The 22,121-nt window shown below is 46.4% G+C and overlaps 1 protein-coding gene and 1 long non-coding RNA gene across 4 annotated transcripts in view; one reads left to right on the forward strand and one right to left on the reverse strand.

Moving 5' to 3' along the window:
* Positions 1 to 22,121, reverse strand: part of LOC144097302 (uncharacterized) — a 111,595-nt gene that overhangs the window by 70,910 nt on the left and 18,564 nt on the right. The window contains exon 4 of one of the 3 annotated variants that reach the window (XR_013306971.1): positions 16,687 to 16,823. The exons of 1 other annotated variant lie outside the window; for it this stretch is intronic. This is a non-coding gene — a long non-coding RNA (uncharacterized LOC144097302). Of the gene's footprint in view, positions 1 to 16,686; positions 16,824 to 20,610; positions 20,629 to 22,121 lie in introns of those variants that run through there. One more of the 3 variants, XR_013306973.1, reaches the window with a different exon arrangement.
* Positions 1,823 to 12,594, forward strand: LOC144097300 (uncharacterized). Its single transcript, XM_077630045.1, has 5 exons — positions 1,823 to 1,904; positions 4,130 to 4,374; positions 5,272 to 5,484; positions 11,346 to 11,489; positions 12,240 to 12,594. Exons 1-5 carry the CDS (start codon positions 1,853 to 1,855, stop codon positions 12,591 to 12,593), a joined length of 1,008 nt encoding a protein of 335 aa, XP_077486171.1. The 5' UTR covers positions 1,823 to 1,852; the 3' UTR covers position 12,594.

A 22,121-nucleotide genomic window follows, 5' to 3' on the forward strand; every position in this document is an offset into this window, starting at 1 on the left:
GAACATGCTCAGTCAGGCAAACGGCATTCTTTGCTATCCGAAGCCAAGAACTGGTTATAACCAAATTTTCCCATCAAGTTTTTCAAACGTTAATCTTGGCTTACATATATTAATTCATATTAGTAGCTTAGCTTTTCTCTGACAGAAAGTTGTGGAAAAGTCAAGGATTGTTCGCAAGAGGAAAAAAGATGGGAGTTCTTCGCTAGCCGAAGCCAAGAAATGGTTCTGAAGGAATTTTTCGCGCATTGTTTCTTGCCTCTATTTTCTTTTCTTCTGTGGGTGGGTAGTGATGACGTCACCAGGTCATGCTACCTCCCCCTACTCGTTGTATAAGATGGGGTTTATTCGGAGAAGCTTCTTAGCGGAAGCAGGGCCAACAGCAGTCCGAGGTCAACTAGTCTAGCCAGGAGCGTGCACCAGGCGATGACCATGCGGCTAGCCGTATGCTGGTCGTCTTCCTTACAGTTGTTAGTTTTTTCCCGCCTGCCACGATGGGTAGGCAGCTGGCCGAGTGGAACTTGGTCATATGGCCAACCACGAGACGAACCACATGATCAGCCACCGCGCCGCGCCGCCAGCGGCTGCTCCGCACCACGTGACCAGCCACGTGACAGCGTGGCGGTGCAGCCACAGGGTGGCGGCGCCGCCACGGCCACGGCGCCGCCAAGCTGAAGGCTCGAAATGCTACCGTAATGTAGCTATCGCTACAAAAATTGCAGCCGACAACAACTTAGGCAGACGTTCTGCTCGCGTTATCAATCACGTTCATCCTGTTGGCTCGACTAGGGTCTTCACAGAGGCACCACGAAGTCATGTCTGAGCGCTTGCTTATTCAGTTGCAAGTGACAGTCAGGTATAGAAAAGCCCTTGATCCTTACACTGAGCGTCGCCTAGAGAGACCCTAGAGACCTTTTCGATAGCCATCTGTATTCAGGACCTCTCCATAGCACGCACAACACCTCAGAATATGCCATATGCACCGATTCAATACAGGCTCAATAAAATAGAGGTTCAATACAATCTCTCTACGCTGCCACGCAGTCTTCGGCGCACGCACACACTTCTTACTCCTGCCCGTTCTTTTCTCTTTATTATCCAACACTCCCCCGCATGCCCCAGTTATTTGGAACTCTATGCTAATTCTTAACACTTCCTTTTCTCCTGCCCCATTGCCGTTGTCCATCATCATCACCATATCATCCTGACTAAGCCCACTGTAGGGCAAAGGCCTGTTTTTTCATTCAGTGCCATCATGTTCTATGCCCTTCTCCCCCTACTTGGCTGGCTTTGCTAGTTTCGGACGAGTTGAAGGACGGGTCGCCTGTGCTGACCCTAGCTCATGACATCCTTGACGTTAATATTGGGCTTAAATAGAGTACTCTCTCTCCCTCTCGCTTAACACCTCGCTATGTAAACATTTTTTAGAGACAACTATTACGTGAATATTGTTACGCACCGCCAAGGTGGTATTTGCGAGATAGTTCCTATTTTAAAAACCATTTTTTTACGACCTCCGGCCCGAGTGTTTACAGGCCATCATACCTTGCCGTGGGAGTGGCTTCTGGCTGGAACCCGTGAACACAAAAAGTAGGCATGTGCCGTATAAAATGAATGCAATATGTCGGGATACCCATGCGCTAGAGCTGCAGCAGCCGTTAGAACGACACTTCGTGTATTTATAATACACTTATAAGCTGGTAAACTTCGGACGCAATAATTCGGTTTATTCTCTTGAGACTCCTTGCACGGGTGTTTGACATGGGACAAGAGCAGGTTGATTTGGACACCTACGGTAATGTAGCGTTCACTGACTCCTTTCCAGCCCAGACATCCAAAGACAAAGTGCGCCGCCATGCTGGCCAGACTGAATGGTGTACACTATGCGGCTCTGTCAATGTGGAAAGGTACGTTAAACATTGGCGATTTTTGGCCACAGTTCTCTTCACTGTTCATTTTGTTTACAGGAAGGCTACAACCGCTTTATGATATCAGTTTGGAGCAGGTTACCACAAGCGCCAGTTATAATGGTTGTGATTATGGATACCTGTAGGACGAAGATAAACTGACAATACAGTGCACGTACGCTACGCCACGGGCAATGTTTTTATGGCGGCTTCTGAACCTTCGCAGTCTTACTACTAAAGCAGCTGGTTTCAAGAATTATCTGCACGAAGAGGTCTCTCAAAATATAGAACTCCGCTCTTTTTGACATTTTGTAATTCCTGTTCCAAGTTTATTGTTGACATGTGTACATATTTTTCTGAATTCAATGCATTTTTTTAGTGTCGAGTGTGATGGCGAACGGAAGTACATGCTTTGTTGTGGTGGGCGCAGTTCCCTGATGTCGTAGAGCTCTCTCCGATCTGCTCTAAAAGGTAATGCGTAAACTATGCTTTCTTCTACGTCGCGCTAGGCCAGCGGTCATTAAGTCCTCTTGTCCATCGTTCATCGTGCTTCATTCTTCGGCTGGCCGTCACGTAGCATTTGGTGGAGCTTGCGGTGTACCTCCCAGCTCTCATCCTCGTGGTCATTGCTCTTCGGAGCCCTCTGTCTCCGCCCTTCCGTCGGCTGCGGGTTCAGGCTGTTTCGTCCGGCTGTGCCCCAGCCTGCCAGACCTGAACCAACCTCGCTGTTGCTCCTCCGCCCCGACCACCCGACACGACGAACGGGAACCGATGCTATGAGCGGACCTACCGACACCACCGACGCAAGACGCCGCTCACATATGAAGACACTGTACCCCTGATCATGCCGTTCGGTGCCCCAAGGTGCCTAGGCCACCGGCTGCTGGCGACCAGCGGCTCAGAATTAAGCTACATGAGTCAGGACTCATTTTCTCATCTCTTTCATCATGGCAGCCAGCACTGCACCACCTTGCCATCTCTAGTCCATGGTCCTGTGAAGCTCCTTTCGCGCGCATCTTCGTCAGTGTCATTCGCGACGGGACGATAGCTCGGTGGCTCCGGGTAGTGTGACGAAGAAGAGGAAGCTGGCAGTGGCGCGAGGCGCAAGCGCTTGCGCTAGGACAGCAGCCATTACATCATCTCTTGTCCATCTTTCATCGTGCCTTATTCTTCGGCTGGATGCCACGTAAAATATCAAGGGCCATCGTTGCTTACATGCCAGTTAAAAATTAGCTGGAGCAACGGTCAGGCTTTGACAGGTCGCACACTAGACATGTGAATAAATGGTGCAGCACCTTTTTAGTTTTACAAGTTTACCGCGCCCAATAGGCTATTGACGCCAACTGAAAGCGCGTCATTATGTTGCGGCTCAAATACTTTATAATATTGATCCGCATAGCCCTATGACGAGAAGTTCATAGAACGCGAGTATACAGGAAAAATTTTTTCTGCGAAGTAGTGACGACATTAAATCTCCATAAATGTCAAGGTACGAGGGGATGTGCATATTTCATCAGTTTATAACAATCGCGCACGACCAATTGAGTAGTCAGGCAGGGCTACAGTAAATGTTTTTTATCTGAGAACAAATGTTCTTGAAAATTTCTATCGCGGTAGCTATTTCATGTGCCCTGGGGCATTTGCCTAATCATAGATGCTTATGTAACTCTGTACGCAGAGGGTAGAACTAAGAACTATAGCATCTTTTGTGACGTAAGTGCGAAGCACTTGTACTCCAAAATGTCTGTACCAGACTTGAGGGAGGTAGCCACCAAATTTGTGCCTGGCAGTTAAGGACGCTTAATGATAAGCCGATTCGTCGAAGCCCATGTTCATCAATGCGGTCTATAAGGTTACCTCTTTCAATCCTACAAACTAGGCATTGGCTCTATATAGGGAAATGTTTCTGTTATGACTAGGAAAGGTAGATGCGCACAGCAGGTTGCACTCAAGTTACTTTATGTGAGCACTGCTGCAGAGCAGTGTGCTCTTTCTAGCAGTCTACTCGGCATCTTCATCTATTTATCAATGTATACTAACCACACGGAAGTCCGGAAAGTGTAGCCATAGACAAATGACGCCAACGCCCTTTTAGTTCGTTTTGAGAGGCAGACAGACAAGTAACCTTCCGAGGGGCACAAAAATTTGCTTGTTACGAAGATGGCAGCGGGTGGTAGGGGTCACCGGACGTGCGCGATTTTCGTAAAGCATGCATGAACGCCCAGGTAGTGACGCTGTGCCCACCGCGGCCATCGTGGACGTCACACGGTTCATGGGAGATTTCCAGGACGCCATAGCCTTCGTGTTCAGAAGCCTTGTGGGAGAAAAGATCGACCTCTCTAAGCGTGACAATGCCGTGGCTCCCGGAGGAGCAGTCTCCAGCGTGTCTCAAGTGGCACTGTTCCCCAGCACTGCTGGACGCGACGCCAACTCCGTCAGTGTGTTCGCGGCTTTGGATGGCGGAAATGAGGTGGTGTATTCTATTTTCTTTCTCCCTTCTTTTTTCTTTGTTTTTCGTTGGCACCACACAGCATTGCCTTTAAGAGAAGGCATGTATGCGATCCGGAGTTACAATTATTAGGCTACAAAAAACATGGTAAATATTCTTCTCCAAAAGCAGCAAAGCGATTATATATTGGCTGCTAGAAGCCTATGGTTATTGCTGCCACCTAAAACTGGGCCTCATAAGCAGCGCTTTCCAATGTTCATGGGCGGCTTGCATGGGATTGCTTTTTTTCCTGCTCTTAATTTCTAAAGGGCTAAGGTCAATTAAAAGCATCGAAATTTATGTCTATCCCTAAAGCACACTAAGAGAATTGAAAAGAAGCAGTAAAGAATGGCGATATCTTCAAGTTCTTTTATGTTAAAGTTGACAATTAGCCGCAAGTTTCGCACGCGTTCGGGAAGGATGGGGAGAAGTTAGAAGCAGATAAGCTGCAGGAAGGAAAGAATAAGAGACTTTATTGAAAGTCCATTTGGTTAGGCATCGATGGCTTCAGCGAGTCCTTCGTCCAGGGCACTAGCGGCACGTTCCATTGCGAGACCTCAACAAAAAGCTTCTGCTGCCCGTTCAGCGTGTAGTCAGGCAGCCCGGCTTCCCTTGACTCGGGGGTGGAAGGGAAGACAGGCGATTCTCCCGGGGAAATCGGGGATTCAGAGATTATGTGGTAGAGCGGAGGGCGTTTATGCAATTAACGTTCTTTAGTTGCAAACGCGGGGTTGGAAAAACTGACACCATTGAATACCTCGTTCTTTCTGGTAATTTGTGCAGTGCGAGACTATGAACGGTGAACTTAGTTTCCGCGCTCAATATAATCACATTGCAGGGACCTTACAATGAATGATCTATCACGGCCGTTACACGCAGAGCATCTGGGAAGACCCAGAGGTCTCGAAGCGCAGCTTTGCCTTCCGCTGGCTTCGGCACCTTCGCGCCTGGAACGCCTTGCCACCGCTAGTGCAAGCACTGCTTCCGCGAATGGCTTCCGTGGCCCACGTGGAGAAGCCCGGCGCATTCTTCCGGCCTCCTTTCTACGACGCCACGGCTCCATCCGAGTACAAGTTCGCCACATTGGGCCAGGTGCGAGTATAAGAGGTCCTTGCTACGAAGCCACGACTTGAAGGTTCCGTTACCTAACAGGATTGTATTTTCGAAGTCTCCACTAAATTTATTATTTCACTTCACCTAGCGCCGAACCTGAAGTCCCGGCATGCATGCCGAGAGCTGGCCAGTATTTCTTATGCAATGTATGCTGATGTAGTATACTCTAAACACGATTTAGCCCATATAGAAGTAAAAAGGCGTTAAGCAGCCTTCTAGCGCACTTCCTTAGAGGGGTGGGGTATTCTGCCCAAATCCTGGGGTAGATTTTAATCAATAAATGTACGTAATAGTCAAGATTGCCAGCGGAAACAATTTCTCTCTTCAAAACATGCTAAGTTTTACAAGTTACAAGGATATGAACCAAGGTTTCAATTAAGAAAAATTACTAACCTCAAGGCATCCGTGGCGGCGTTTAAACGACTCCTCCCATTGATAACTGCATCAAGTTACTAAGCTTCTCGGTGAGAATATGCCTATACTTGCTTGCAGTAAGCATTGCGTATATTTAGGAATCTAAATCGGCCCTGGTAGAGGAGCAACATACCCGAACCCTAAAACGGTGTGAGCTATCATCATCATCATCATCATCATCATCATCAGCCCTACTACACCCACTGCAGGGCAAAGAGGCCTCTCCCATGTCTCTCCAATTAACCCTATCCTTTGCCAGCTGCATCCACCCTTTGCCTGCAAACTTCTTAATCTCATCCGCCCATCTAACCTTCTGCCGCCCCCTGCTACGCTTACTTTCTCTTGGAACCCACTCCGTTACCCTTAAAGACCAGCGGTTATCTTGCCTTCGCATTACATGCCCTGCCCAAGCCCATTTCTTTCTCTTGATTTCGACTAGGATGTCATTAACCCGTGTTTGTTCTCTCACCCACTCTGCCCGCTTCCGATCTCTTAACGTTACACCTATCATTTTTCTTTCCATGGCTCGCTGCGTTATCCTTAACTTAAGCTGAACTCTTTTCGTTAGCCTCCACGTTTCTGCCCCATAGGTGAGTACCGGTAAGATTATGCTGTTGTACACTTTCCTCTTGAGGGAAATTGGTAAACTGCCACTCATGATCTGCGAGAATTTGCCATATGCACTCCACCCCATTCTTATCCTTCTAGTTATCTCCCTCTCATGATCCGGATCAGCTGTCACTACCTGCCCTAAGTAGACGTATTCCGGCACAATTTCTAGGCTCTCGCTGCCAATTGTGAACTGTTGTTCCCTTGCTAGGCTGTTGAACATTACCTTGGTTTTCTACATGTTAATTTTTAGACCCATCGATCTGCTCTGCCTGTCTAACTCGTTGATCATGATTTGCAGTTCACCTCCTGAGTGACTCAGCAAGGCAATGTCATCAGCAAATCTCAGATTATTTAGGTATTCTCCATTTATTCTTATTCCCAACTGTTCCCAATTCAGGCCTCGAAATACCTCCTGCAAACATGCGGTGAACAGCATTGGCGAGATCGTGTCTCCTTGCCTGACGCCCTTCCTTATTGGAATTTTATTGCTGACTTTATGGAGGACTTTAGTAGCTGTGCAGTTGCTATATATATCTTCCAGTATTTTGACATAAGGCTCTTCTACCCCCTGATTACGCAATGCCTGTATGACTGCTGAGGTTTCCACTGAGTCGAATGCTTTCTCGTAATCAATGAAAGCTATATATAGAGGTTGGTTATATTCTGCGCATTTCTCTATCACCTGATTGATGGTGTGAATATGATCTATTGTAGAATATCCTTTACGAAAGCCTGCCTGATCATTTGGTTGATTAAAGTCTAACGTTGCCCTGACTCTATTAGCGATTACCTTAGTGAATACTTTGTAGGCAACGGATAGTAAGCTGATCGGCCTGTAATTTTTCAAGTCCTTGGCGTCTCCCTTCTTATGAATTAAGATAATGTTTGCATTCTTCCAAGCTTCTGGTACAGTCGAGGTCATAAGGCATTGCGTATACAGGGTGGCTAGTTTTTCTAGCACGATGTCCCCTCCATCCTTCAACAGATCTGCTGTTACCTGATCCTCCCCAGCTGTTTTTAACCTTTTCATTGCTTCTAAGGCTTTCTTTACTTCATCTTTCGTTACTGGCGGGATGACGCATTGCTGTGCACTGCTGTCTTTCTCATTAGCGTTCTGATTACATTGGCTACTGTACAGGTCTGTGTAGAACTCTTCGGCTACGTTAACTATCTTATCCATATTGCTAATGACATTGCCCTGCTTGTCTCTTAATGCATACATCTGGTTTTTACCTATGCCTAGTTTCCTCTTCACTGTTTTTAGGCTACCTCCATTCTTTAGAGCATGCTCGATTCTCTCCATATTAAACTTCCTTATGTCGGCTACCTTGCGCTTATTTATTAACTTTGATAGCTCCGTTAGTTCTATTCTATCGGTAGTGTTAGATTCCTTCATGTTTTGGCGCTTCTTAATCAGATCTTTCGTCACCTGAGATAGCTTCCCGGTATCTTTTCGAACTGTCCTACCGCCTACTTCTACTGCGCACTCCGTAATTATTGATGTCAGGTTATCGTGCATTGAATGAACATCAAGATCATCTTCCTCAGTTAAAGCCGAGTATCTGTTTTGCAGCGCTATCCTAAACTCCTGTGCTTTCCCTCTTACGGCTAACTCGTTAATGGTCTTCTTTTCCGCTAGCTTCTTCCGTTCCCTCTTCAAGTCTAGGCTAATTCTAGACCTTACCATTCTATGGTCGCTGCAACGCACCCTTCCGAGGACGGCCACATCCTGAATGATGCCAGGTTTAGCGCATAGTATGAAGTCTATTTCATTTTTAATCTCACTATTGGGGCTCTTCCAGGTCTACTTCCTGTTTTCTCGTTTGCGGAAGAAGGTATTCATGATCCGTAAATTATTTCTATCCGCGAATTCGACTAATAACTCTCCCCTGCTATTTCTAGAGCCTATCCCATAGTCACCTACCGCGTGGTCGTCAGCCTGCTTCTTGCCCACCTTCGCATTGAAGTCGCCCATCAGTACAGTGTACTGCGATTTTACTCTATTCATTGCTGATTCTACGTCCTCATAGAAGCTTTCAACGGTCTGGTCATCATGGCTGGATGTGGGTGCGTAGGCCTGGACCACTTTCAGCTTGTACCTCCTATTCAGCCTAATTACTATAGCTGCTACCCTCTCGTTAATACTGTAGAACTCCTCTACATTGCCAGCTATATCCTTATTAATGAGGAAACCCACACCTAGTTCTCGTCTACCCTCTAACCCGCGATAGCACAGTATATGTCCGTCCTTTAGTACTGTATACGCCTCACCTGTCCTCCTAACTTCGCTAAGCCCTATCACATCCCATTTAATTCCCACTAGTTCCTCGAACAGCACTGCTAGGCTAGCCTCACTAGCTAATGTTCTAGCGTTAAACGTTGCCAGGTTCAGATTCCAATGGCGGCCTGTCCGGTGTGAGCTATAAGGAAAGTTTACTCATTTTGCTCCTATATAGGCTAAACAGCGTTTTCAATACACTTTCGCTATAGAGAAAGTTTACTCCTTTTTGCTTCTCTATAGGCTAAGCAGAGTTTTCAATGCACTTTCCGTTGCATCAAAGACTGTGTTGTCGAAGTTGTTCTTGCGAAATATTCGCAATAAATGCTTACTTCGGAACTCCTGAAACATCAGGCGAACAATGGGCATGTTGAAAGGACAACTTGTAAAGATGTGGATTTAAAACAAGCTTTTCCACGGACAGCCGCTTTAAACCAATTATCAGTGTTATTTTCGGAAAGATTAGTGCGAAGACTAAATAACTAGTTGTTCGGCGCATAAAAAACGACCTGTGCAGACACTGGCCGTTGAAGGCCATCTTGAGCGCTCTTCACTCTTAGAAATGAAGGAGTGCTGGGAATGCCTTCTGACTGGAGTATACGTTTGTGCCATATTCATTTATTTGTCCAGACAGGCCGTGTCCTCCTAGCCAGAGTGCAGCGCACCCAGCCTGGATGAGTGGATATGCTGATGTTCCGCTACGAAGCGCGAAGGTTTACGGGAATTTGACAAAACTAATATCACGTTTCACGATTTCTTGGAGTCTGCTGCTACCTGTCTTCGTCGTGAGATTTCCTGTCCGAGGAATTCAAGATGGCAGCACCCATAGTAATTCAATATTGCAACTCAACTGGTGATTGATTGGTGACGTATTTAGTATATCGAATTGTTGATTGATTTGTGACGTTACCGGTTTTGTTACGTCATAATTAGTCCTGTGACTGTATTTAATCGCATATACCTCAGCAAATACTTAGTTCGTCATAAAACTAATTAGGTAGTTGGAATCCTCTAAATGAGTAGAACACGTTATACACCAGAATTAACTGGTTCGGCTTATAAATTATTGGTTATTATACGTTATTAATTTATATTTAGGTTTATGTTTAATTGCCTATAATTAACCGATAACCTCAGGATCTATCTAATGGCATATTATTAACGAGCTCTATGAGTAGAACATGTTAGATACCAATATCGCTTACTTAGTTTAATATTTAGTTATGTTTGGGCTTAACATGGTGGCCGTGACGGCAACACCACCGTGGTTAGCACTCAGCAGCTCACAATTTCATGCCTCATGACAACCGGGCACCTACCGCCGTGAGGTAAGGAGAAATGGCCCTCCAAAAAGTCGGAAAACTTTTTCGTCCCAAATTGTTCAAAAATATGCGCGCTCAAGGCGGTAGGCACCTGCTTGCCGTGAGGTATAGAAAAGTAGCCTAAACACGTCGCAATACTTCGCAAGGACGATGGATGGCGCTACCAAACAGCTAACAGTCATTACTTCAACACATTCCAGACGATGGCAGCATATTTTTTTCTTTCAACCGAAGTGTCGTTCGTTTCTACGAAGCATTTTTCTTCGGGAAGTAGCTGCCTGTAAAAAGCTATACGAAATAGCGAATGGCATTCCAGAAGGCCGTGAAATTTTCTCTGTTAGGAATAAAGCTATAATTGTTCATAAGAAATTGCGATAATTACGAGAAAGTCTCTCCCCAAATTCATGTAAAGAAAACATGTCTTCGCTGCGTGGTGCTTGTTGAGGACTTCTGATAAGGCATACCAGTTTTTTCTTGGTGCTGAAAAGCTGCTCTCTTTTTTTATCTTGACAGGAATTAGCAATCGATGCAGTTTACATGAAATGTGAGTCAGAGGCGACAAACATGTCCACCGCATTCCACAGTCAAAGAAAACAAACATCCTGCAACTCCTAATGGCTGCAGGGAGAGAGCCCTGGTAGTTAAAGCGTTTGCTGAGGAAGAGTTTCACGCTGTAGGTTTTATGGGAGGAATGAACAGCTGTTAGAGAGAGCCCAGTTGCCTGCAAACTCTCTCTGTTGGATTACCAGTGGTCAGAACGTAATAAACGGCGGCACCCCTATCTCTACATGCATCACAACAGGTTCTCCTTCTGAGCATTATTTCCATTATTTCTAACGCCGCTAACTGAGATGAGAGTTATGCTTCTTTCTTGACGGTTCGATCCTTTCAGGTCGCTGACTTCCACTGCGTTGTTTGCTCCGCCCAACGTACAGACCCTCTGCCTACTATTAGCGCGTGTTAGCGGCATGGTATCGCTTGCCGAAGAAGATGGTTTATTGGCCGTTTGAATAAGTGGCTGTGGCATTTCGCAGCTCACCCCAAGGTCATGCTGTTGAATCCTCGAAGCGTCGGCCTCCGCCTTACCATTAAATGACTGAGGACATTAAAAGCCACCCAACCGCTATCTCTCTTTCCCTCTTTTCACTCACATCAGCACAGAAACAGTCGCACTATTGTTATTCTAATTAGTATATAACCCTTGTCCGAAACAGGTCATCAGCAAAGCTATGGCGCACGAGCTGGCGCAGCGGCAGCACAACGATCCGGCCATCGCCACCCACTGGCGGGAATTCTGGGAACGAGCAGACACCGTCGACGGCAACGCCGTCTATTGCTTGCACGCCGGCATTGCTAAGGTAGGCTTTCCTTCTTAACTGAGATATTTACGCGCGGAGCCTGAATTATCAATATTTAATTGGCGCCATACCGACTGCTGCGTCGCTTAGAGACTACCGAAAAAACTTTTCGCGGAAAATCCGCTCGCTTGTTCTCCCTAAACTTTCCCACAGAGGTGGAATTTGGCGGAAAAGATTGTTTTATACATGTTTAGGTCATTCACTTGCATGATTTGTTGGGAATTAATTGAAAGTCGGCACTGTTTTTTGTCCATGCCTGATAAAAATGAGTGTCACCTTCGCGCACTTGTCTGTGCACTCCCAGACAGCCTTAGAGCGTGTGAGGGTAGCGGTCTGGGTCTCAGAGGAGATGTCCCCGATTCAGCCTGGCAAGCTGAGCCGGAGACCAGCTACAAACTGACACGGGGGCTGGTTTGTTTGGTGCCATGCCTTCGCCGGTCTCAAGCAAGATAATGGGTGGGAGCTAAAGGTTCACATGCAAAACAAAGTTTACACAGGAAAGTGACGATAAAGGAATTTTCTGATCATTCGTACGAGCGCCTACAAATTGATTTACAGTTCAACGCAGCTGAAATATAGCAGATACGAGTTTTGTTCGTGACCGCGTCATTCGGCGGAACAGTTTTGTTGCACGCCAGCAGAGCTTCACTGATAATTTTGCCGTTTTGAAGGTCAGCCTCAGCCATAATTGCATGTTCGATGGTTTTTTTAATTGTTTTTGTCTTTGTCTCGTCTCCCTACGCTGCGCAGCACGACAGCTGGCGACAAAAGAAGCTCGACGAGGCTAAGCTCGCCGACAAGGCCCGCCGTGCTGACGTCCTGGGCTCTAAGATAGCCTACTTAGCATTCCTGAGGGCTAACCTACAGAACACTACCTCGACCGGCTTCAAAGGAAGCCTGCCGGAAGTAGACCTTTCTAGCAAGCAGCTCTTCTTCGTCATGCACTGCGCACTAAGCTGCGTCATGGGTCGAGGCCCGGATTCGGTTGCAGGTCCGGGCCACCAACGCTGCATGATCGCTTACCGGCCGCAAAAGCGTTCCATCAGCAAACGCTGTAGGAAGGTCACCGGTGGTACCATTTTTAATGACTGCCACCACATATAACACGGCCAATAAAATCTATTGACAATGCTTGCGTTTGGGCGCTTCGATCACTGCAATCTTCAAGTATCAGTAGTTGTTATTGGCGGACATAAGAACCCTTTGTATGGTTAAACTCTCAAGAGAAGCCGAAGGATATGGAAGCATAAAAGGTAATAAGCCAGGATTATTGTAAAGAACTTGTCTTGGAATGGTTGATACCTGTTAACTAGTGTGTTTAGCCAATCTTTCCTTAAAAAACGGTCTGGTTTTAACATAGTTAAACCGAGCAGGCGCGCGAAAGTAAAAGTTTAGCCTGTTTGGCTCATTGGTTTGCTTTTCAGGGTCGTTGCCGCGTCTGGCGACGATACTAGTTCGATAGAAGTGAAGGGTGTTAAGCGCCAGCGACGAAAACGCTTGCTCAAGTAATAATGAGGCTCCGGGCGAGAGGCGGTGTGACAGGTAGCAGTCTTCTAGCACGACCGTCAGCCGGCCGCCCCAAGAGCTTCCTCACCGGCGCATGATTATCTTCATCATTCTAGTAGTGTTAGTTGTTGACGGTGATGAGGAGTGTAAAACGCCAGTGTGTGTATATTAGTTCCATAAAAGCATCAGTTGAAGACGAAGATGAACAATGCCCAACGCGACAGTGCGTTGCAGTTCAACACAACGCCTGATCATCTGCTACAATACCACAGTGCTGTCGTGCAGTGACCAACAGAGGTGATCTGTTCGCTCCACCGCGTGATTTAATCCCAGTCGCGGCAGTATTTACTTATTTATGGTTTCGCCAAGCTCAAGCTTCGCACAACTCTGTGAGCCAGTTTGACCTCATGAATGGACAGCGGCAAGCACAACCCAGCAATACGGGCTATAGTCGTTTATAAAGACTTCTCTTCAACAGCGGCATCGGGATAAAAGTGATATACTATCCAAGAGGACTCCATTACTTGGCTGGTAGCCCACGCTTAAGGAACTCCAAAGTCGGATTACACCACCACGTCTGAATGAATTTGGCCTAATTGCAGTATATTGGCGTCCTGCCTTTCGCTTTTTTAAAAGTGGACTCTTCAATCATCTACGAATTTGGTTTTCTGTGACTATATCTGCCGTCTTTCCTCAGAAATATCCGGCTTTAAGTGGGCATCAGGTGACCATCAAAAATTTATATTTACTTATGTTCTGCCGTGAAGAGTCTCCCCTTAAATCTAATGCAGCTTGTGCTGCACAAAGATACTGTAACTTACACGTGTTTATTTTCGGTCCCAGTTTTATTTTTTACGTTACGACTAGACAATCTGCTTTGAACATTTGAAACAGTCCCGTCGCCTGAAATACAGTTTAAAAAGTTCCGACCTGTGGCGGCTAAGTAGAGATTTCTCTAAAGAGAAGTATGCAAGAGGAGAACGTGAAAATAGTGAAAGAATGCAATGATCTTGCTTTAGCAAAATCTTTGAGGACGTTTACATATATATATATATATATATATATATATATATATATATATATATATATATATATATATATATATATATATATATATATATATATATATATAGAGAGAGAGAGAGAGAGAGAGAGCTTGCAATTCAACAATACATTCACTGCCTAAAGCGATGTTCGGACTATGAAATATTTACCAAGAACAGATATCAAGTGCGTGTCCATGTGGTAAATGAGAATATTGGGTAAAAGACATCGATTACACGGTAGTTTAATATGCTAACATAATTTATTCTTTGTGCTATATTGTCACGTAGTGGTGACGGCAGTCGAAGGAGCGATGAAGACGGACAAAAGATCTTCTCAAAGAAAACGGTTTATTGGGCTCACTTGCGCGCACATACTTGAGATTGTTTCATTCTTATTCTTGTTGAATCAGCTCTGTCTCACCTGTGTCCTAACTTTTTGTTCCGTTTTAATTTTTAAAATTATTCTTAAGTTTCTGTTGAAAATGGCACGGCAATTCAGTTTTTTTTAAGTCTAATCTTTTACGAAATTTTGCGCCCTATATTTTTACCTCACACTGCTAGTACTCTGGTCCCAAGTTCGTTATTGGATTTAAACATACCCTTCATCCTCATTTCATTATAAGTTATAGCGCACGTTTGTGGCTTTTATATTGTAGTGCTCATCTTCAGCCATCTTAAACATGCTGTATTCTATAGTCTTCCGTCCCCTTTGTACCCATTTTTGTTGCGTTTATTCCTAGCAGTCCATGTCGGCTATATGTCATTCGACTTTGTTTCTGTTTATTTTAAGGTCTGTATTACAGCGTTATGTTTTGTATGCCATTCAACTTTCGCCTTCGTAGTCCAATTTCCTTTGATACCACCTATGGCGTCATTCAGTTGCTTCTTCTCTTGCCTTCAGGATAGTTAGCTTGCTTCAAGCTGGTTGTTTTCAGTTCCTTATCGTTGTTTCAAGGATTTGATGATTAATGAGGTTCTACATTTTTTCGCTTGCTTAATTTGGTTACGCGCAAGATTAAAACCCCATAAAAATGTGATCACCGACCCGCCGCAGTGGATCATTGACAATGGCGTTCGGCTGCTGACTCGAAATACGGCGGTTCGATGCCTGCCGAGGCGGCTAAATTTTGATGCAGGCGGAATTTTGGACACCCGTGCACTGCGCGATGTTAATGCACGTTAAAGAACCCCAGGGGATCGAAATTTCCGGAGTCATTCACTACGGCGACCCTCTGACCTTGAGTCGCTTTGGGACGTTTAACTCCACAAGCCAAGCAAAAACTGTGGTCACCGTTGTTCCAAAATAACTGCAAGCGTAGCCCCTATGTCCGTTTCACCTTTCTAGTTTTTAAAGCGAAAGCTTTACTACTCCCTTACGTAGTTTCTTCACCGTGTGCGCGCGTTTCACCTTGAGTGGACCTTGAACCACGTGACAGCTATCACGTAACTCAGCCGCACCCTTAACAGAACTCTCGCCTCTGTTGCCATAGGCCGTCCGCGTTCATGGCGCTCAATGGCGTTGTCGTTAACAACGTTCTAGGCTCCGATGATTTTGGCGAAAGGAAGGGCACATAACTGGCTCCCTGGATCAGCGGAGGCCTCAATCACCTTTTCAGGTGCGTGGCAGTGGTGAGAAAGCGATGAGGGCAGCATCGATTTGCGCTGGCAACGTTGTGGCGCGCACACGGGACTTCAGCTATAGGACGCAGCTTTCTTTGGGCGAATAACCTCTCGCGGTCAACCATTAAATTTCCACCTGCCAGGGTGGCAGGTTGGGCGCGCTACCTATCTTGTGTGTGGAACGCACAGAGCGTTACAGACGCCAAGCCGCATCTAGTTGCCCTATACTCGACAGCTTTCGCTCTCTAACCAGGTTCAGGTGCAGTTAAACCGCAAGTAATTTTTTTAACCACGTGCACTGGAGGCGTCGCTCTCAGGGAATAGAGGAGAATAAAACTTCGGTCAAAATCTTCGTAACAGTTGTGCTAGAGCTTTGCATGTTTTTTGAAGAGGGAATTTGTTTTCGGCGCCACCCGTAAGTATTGCGCATTATAAGTTATTTAAGCCTACTCCATGGCTTGGGCAGCATACTCTGCCCGTAAAGCGGATGAGCAAACTCTCAGGGGCCTGAAGACCAACACTGTTGCGTCCTGTAATAGCAAAACATTTTAGACCTCATATAATGGGCGCTGCCCTCACTGTGAGGAAGTGTCCGATAACTTCCACATGGTTTGGGCATGCCAGAAGAATCCTTCCCATCCTCCAAACCCTTCCCCTTCCCGAGAGGTATGGGAGGGAGCCCTGCTCAACTGCCTAGGCCTGGAGCTTCAAAATGCTTTAGTCCAACGGGCGCGTGTAGCGGCCTCGTCCAGTGTGGTCCCGGTCTAAGGACTCCGCTCATGCAAAAGACCATTTTGGCCTGCGAGCTCTCTTCACTGAATAAAAAGTTTTCATCACTACCACCACCTGAAAGAGAGTGCGCTCGTCGACAAACTATTTCCTTTGAACTCCTATGTGCCTAATTTGTGCTAAAGTGTAGCGAATGTATACACGTACACTTTAGATTTCTGTTTATTAAAGACTCAGCATACTTCTGGTGGTACATTAAAAGGCACAGGGGCTGCACTTGCCGTTAATCAGGCAAAAAAAGGTTCCGAAGAAATTTATTATCATCATTCACTCAGTACCTGCGGCCGCACTTACTAAAGTATGCGCGCTACATGAAAGCACACACGCCATGAAGGCAGGAATACGGCAAGCAGCAGTCCATAGAGCTTCCACACTGAAAGGAAAGCAAGCAAAAATAACTTGACGCATTCACTTGTACACTCTGAAGAAAAGTTTGCGCGTTAATTTCCAGCAGGTTTTCTTATGCAGCCTTTATAATAGTCTCAGTCTGCGTTATGCGACGTTCCCTATTTTGAATGCCCACAGACGCAAGCTGAAAGGAAGCAGCCTTGTCGCAAGTGGGTTCCACTAAGAGGCTTTTCTGTTCCACCCCGGAAAGGGATCGGGGCCGAAAGGTAGAGCACCCGCCGTGGTGGCTCATTGGTTAAGGCGCTCGTCTACTGATCCGGAGTACCCGGGCTCGAACACGACCTCGGCGGCCCCGTTTCCATGGAGGCGAAACGCAAAATGCGCTCATGTGCTGTGCGATTTCAGTGGAGGTTAAAGATCCTCAGGCGTTCGAAATTGTTGAGGAGACCTCCACTACGGCCCCTCTTTCTCTCTTTCCTCTTTCACTCTCATCATCTTTTTTCCCCTATGGTGCGGTTCAGGTGTTCGCCGAGATGCGAGACAGTTACTGCGCCATTTCCTTGCCCCAATAATAATTGGTTTCCTTGCCACAAAAACCATTTTTTTCATTTTTTTTCCTGGCAGATAGGAACAAAAGAGTAAGCTAATACCACGAAGGGTTTATTCGCTTGCAAAAAAAATGACTCAACTCATGCACCACATCCTCTATTATTAATGCCTGACAGATCATTCACTTTTAAACAATTGAAGCAGTGAGTACGCCACTTTCGTCGGCCACTTAGCCCGCTCCGGTGGGCGCCCACATTTCGTCACACAGGATGCATAGCCGCACGGGGTTTGTTATACACTCTAAACACCTAAACAAGAATTTGCCTACGTGGAAACAAAAATGGATTGCGATGTCCTCCAGCACGCTCCCTTTCAGGGGCAGGCTATGGTAGGTGTCCAGGTCCGGGGGTAGTTTTCGATTACTAAATATGCGGAATGCTTACTCTTAGCAACGGAGATATTCCCATTGCAAAGCATAAGATCTTTATTGAGTCAGCAAGAGGGAGAAACGTTCTGAAGCGCTATCGGAGGTCCTCAGGTTACAAAATGGAGGAGATTGAAAGTACGGTGAAATATTCGTAACTTCTAGAACTTGGAATGTCTTTAGGAGGGAAGTTGGTTTTGGTGCAAACGTTAGGTATTCCGTATTCTTGGCGATGGAAATCCACTCCAGAGCTTTGGCAGAGTGGCCTAGATTAGTGCACAAGAGGAGAGCCTAGTCTCTTTTTCTTTAATATAGTGTAATTCATGTTTGGAGTGTCGTGCCCAGAACGCGGTGCAGATCGCTGCCGTAAAGTTATCCGCGTTTAAATAGTTGCAGCGCAGACTCCTCTTTGATCGATTATCCACGCAGTGATGCATTCAGGCAGAGCTCTAGAATCCTCTGATAATTCATCCTTTCGTTTTAGAAGCAGCGACATTCCTTGAAATTCCCCGCCTCCAGGCTAGCACCCGTACTTCTGTTCGCACGCTTTCCTAATAGGCGCTTCCCTGAGCGACGACTGGCTCCCGGAACCCTTTCCCGGAAAACGCCGACTATCGAAACACTTTGCTAGTGTTTTCTTTTCTGGTCGGCGCTATTTTTTATGCCATCTGCCTTTGTGGCGGCTCCGGATGTCACGCACTAGTTTTCATGCGTTCGCATTTGTAGCATCATTAATGCAAATAGTGTCCGGTGTTACAGGCATAGTTTGAAGGCTCGGAGAGCGAACGAGAAGTGGAGAGAAGTAAAGGGTGAGAGGGAGAGGGAATGAAAGGGAAGTGAAAAGAGAGAGGGTGAGTTGGTGGGAGGAGACAGAGAGGAAAACCACCACATATAGTCGAGGGGTGCGGGGAAAGCGGCTAGGTGGTGAGGCGTACACTGATGCTGATGGATACTCTTCCGCTTGAATGAGATTGATCGTCTGTGACTTATTTTACCTTTACGGTCAGGCGGATCAAGCTTTTACGTACAACGCCATGCCTCTCTCCTGAGTTTGGTTGCCGCACGTGCTGCCAGCGCTGAACGTTGTTTGCGCTGCTCCTACAGATAGACGGATGGAATAAACTTTGATATCCAACGAATAAGGTGCTCTACCCACCCCCCGACACGCAGGTCAGGGGGCGGGTGCCGCCGCCTCAGATGCAGGCTGGGAAGTCTTGGGTTCCAGCAGCCTCTTCAGCCAGTTGGACGAGCACGAGCTGGAACTCAGGGTCCGAGCTGCGCAGCAGGGTCTCCTAGGTGTCTCTACTGTCTATATTTTGCATGCCCTGGGAGATTACGGGCATTCCCATATTATGTGGTTGAGGGTCCCTTTTGCGCCACGAAGGTTACATTTATCGCTCTTGGCTTCGGAGAACATGTTGATCGGCATAAGCGGGAGTCGGATACGTGTAAGTTTACAGCCGCCGCCACGCGACTGCTTGTCTGTTGTCTAACTTCGGATCTGGTGAGGGTACCAGTCTACGCTCCAATCTATAATGCTGCGTGATCTCCCAATATTTTATCATGCGCTCTCCGCTTCCTCGATCAACGAGGGGTCCTGTCGCGGCTCGGCGGTAGAGATCTCGAGCCAGCTCGTGGGCCGCCTCGTTGCCGGGGACGGTGTCGTGCGCCGGAGTCAAGATTATTTCAATTTTCCTATCCAACTTTCTCTAGCCTACGATTCTGGCCGCTAAGGGCGAGATCCTTCCCTTGATAAAATTTTGTATGGCACTTTTGCTGTCACTGATGACAAACTTCGCTTCCGTTCCAACGCAAGCTAGCGCGATCGCAATCTCCTCGGCAATTCCTATGCTCCGTCCAAGCAAAGTGGCAGCTGTCACGGGAATGCGCCGACCACTGACAACTGTTGCCACCGTAAAACCACCCCCACCTCCCGCCGTTTCTACATAGGCCACCTCATGTTCCGAAATTTTGACGAATCTAATTTATAATGCCTCAGCTCGTTTTTGCCTCCTGTGTTTGTTATACTCCGGGTGCATGTTTTTTGGCAGGGGGGAATCATCAAAACGCCAGTGAGTGTCACTAAAGAGTTACAAAATCAGTTGGCTGCACGATGTCGACAAAATCTCGGCCTTAGTATGACCATAAAATAGATGGTGACAAAAAAAAAATCACCAACTCTAGAAGCACACTACAGTATATTCAGCATCTCCAGACATTCCGCTAAGTGCAGAGTTTAGCATTTTGGTATGTTTAGAACGCGCAGTATTTCTGTAAATCGTACTTCTAATCAATTTCTAGAGCGTGTATCATTTGAAGTATCGCACGCAACTGAACACCTTAAACGCTCTCGAGAGACTTGCATTGATAATTCTCCCTAAACACTTCACAAAAAATCTCGTGCTTTCGCGTCATCAACATCATACTGAAATAGCAAGGGAAACTCTTAGCTGGGCTAGCATCTCCGGTGCTCAATGAATACGTTCTCTTTGTACACGCCATATCAAAAAAGGAAAATCACTCAAGTCGTTTAAGCAAGAGTGCAGTTAAATACAGGGAAAAAAACAGTCCACTGCATTCCAGGGGTCTTTAATTGATGTTTTGCTTCGGACTGAATTTTTTTTAATTGCACAAAGATATTCATCAAATGTGCTAGCCACCTATTGTACCTATACTTAGCCAATCATGTACCACTGCAAACAGTAATAAACATACAACTTGAAACAAATTATTGCAAGCACTCGCCATGTTGACTTGGTGCCTCTAAAATTCGGATGCTGTACACGAGGCCACGGGGAGAGGACCTGTGCCGCTGCAGCCGTATTTGGACGCAGGGGAGAGGCAGAACGCTAGTGTGCTGTGCGACATGAAAAGCCATTAAATTACCCCAGGCGGAGAAAATGCTTCCGCAGCTCTTTACTACAGTGTATTTCATAACCCGTGCGCAGCTCACAGACATTAGGTTGCACATCTCATCTCGAGATTATCACGCTCTTTACATAGATTATTGGAGCACAGCATCAGAACCACCGCTTTCGTGGTAGGTACAAGAAGAATAATCACTTTATTGCTATGAAATGTTATTGAGGTCTTCACTGAAACATATTCACAATGTATAATTTACACACAATTAGCTATCACTCATTTCAACATTCTTTCCGTGGTGCAGGAATGTTTGAAGCATTACAGCCAAAGCAGTAGCCCGGGCGAGTTCGTAGGTACTCATTCTAGAAGTGTTCGGACAGGACACGGACTAAGACCACTCTTGGTGCCGGATTAATGACACGAAGTGCGCACGTGTTTGAATTTTTTCATCTTTGAGATTGCCCTCACTGGTGTACACGTAGCTGCCTTCTTGAAATAAAACCAGTTGAATGTTGTGCACCGTATATGTAGTGTGCGTTTCCTCATTTCTGTATTTTTTTTTAGTGCAAGTACGTACTTTGCCAGAGATGAACCACCTCGCACAAAAAAGTTTTAATTTTAATATTTCGTAATGAACTTCATCCCACTCGCCCAACGTTTGGCTTTTCTTAATGGGTCAACGCTGTTTTAGAATTATAGCGAGTATACACATATACGCAAGCTCAGTAGCGCTGACAGTGCTTGATCGTGCCGCCGGCGCTGTCTTCTAGTACCTTCACTGCACAACCAAAACTTTCCAAATGCGACCCATAGTATAGCCAGGAGCATACGACTGCATGGTCGCAGTTCTTTATAATGTTTAAGAGATAATAAACGCCGACTTAGTGAGACTGGAGGCGGTGTCACTTTTAATAAGGGCTGAGGCAGCGCTTACCCCGTAGAAATACCCCCAACGGACTCTCAAGAACGTGCAGTCTTCAGCACATGTCCCAATGTTACGCGCTGGCCGCTGATGTGGATCTTCGCCACCTGTTCTGGACATGCTCAGGAATTTATGTTTAAAGAAGACAACGATTACTGGGAGTTCTACTTATGGCTGCAAGAAGTCTGACAACGCAGTTCGAATGTCGGCAGCCCCATATAAACTGTGGGCTCAATTGGAAAAAATTATACCGACTGCGGCGTTTGGGGGCACCCCACTGGGAGCCGAGGAAGGCTCGCGGTGCGGAACAGACATTGGTTTCACTGGGGCTCACATGCGCTACCCACATTGGACTAACCGGGAGCTTCACTTTACAGACCACTTTGTTCTGCATGGGATGTGAGGAGAATTTGACCGCGGCGACGGACTCCTAGCTCCTCGGCGGTGAGAAGTTGTTGAATACGCGTTCGCTCCGACGCAGCAGTGCACGCGAAAAGTTGTACGCAGGGAGGTCAAAACATGTAAATAAATTGTGGCCTGAGTGATGATGGCGGCTAAGTGTA

Source organism: Amblyomma americanum, chromosome 7 (assembly GCF_052857255.1).
Source record: "Amblyomma americanum isolate KBUSLIRL-KWMA chromosome 7, ASM5285725v1, whole genome shotgun sequence".
NCBI lineage: Eukaryota > Metazoa > Arthropoda > Arachnida > Ixodida > Ixodidae > Amblyomma > Amblyomma americanum.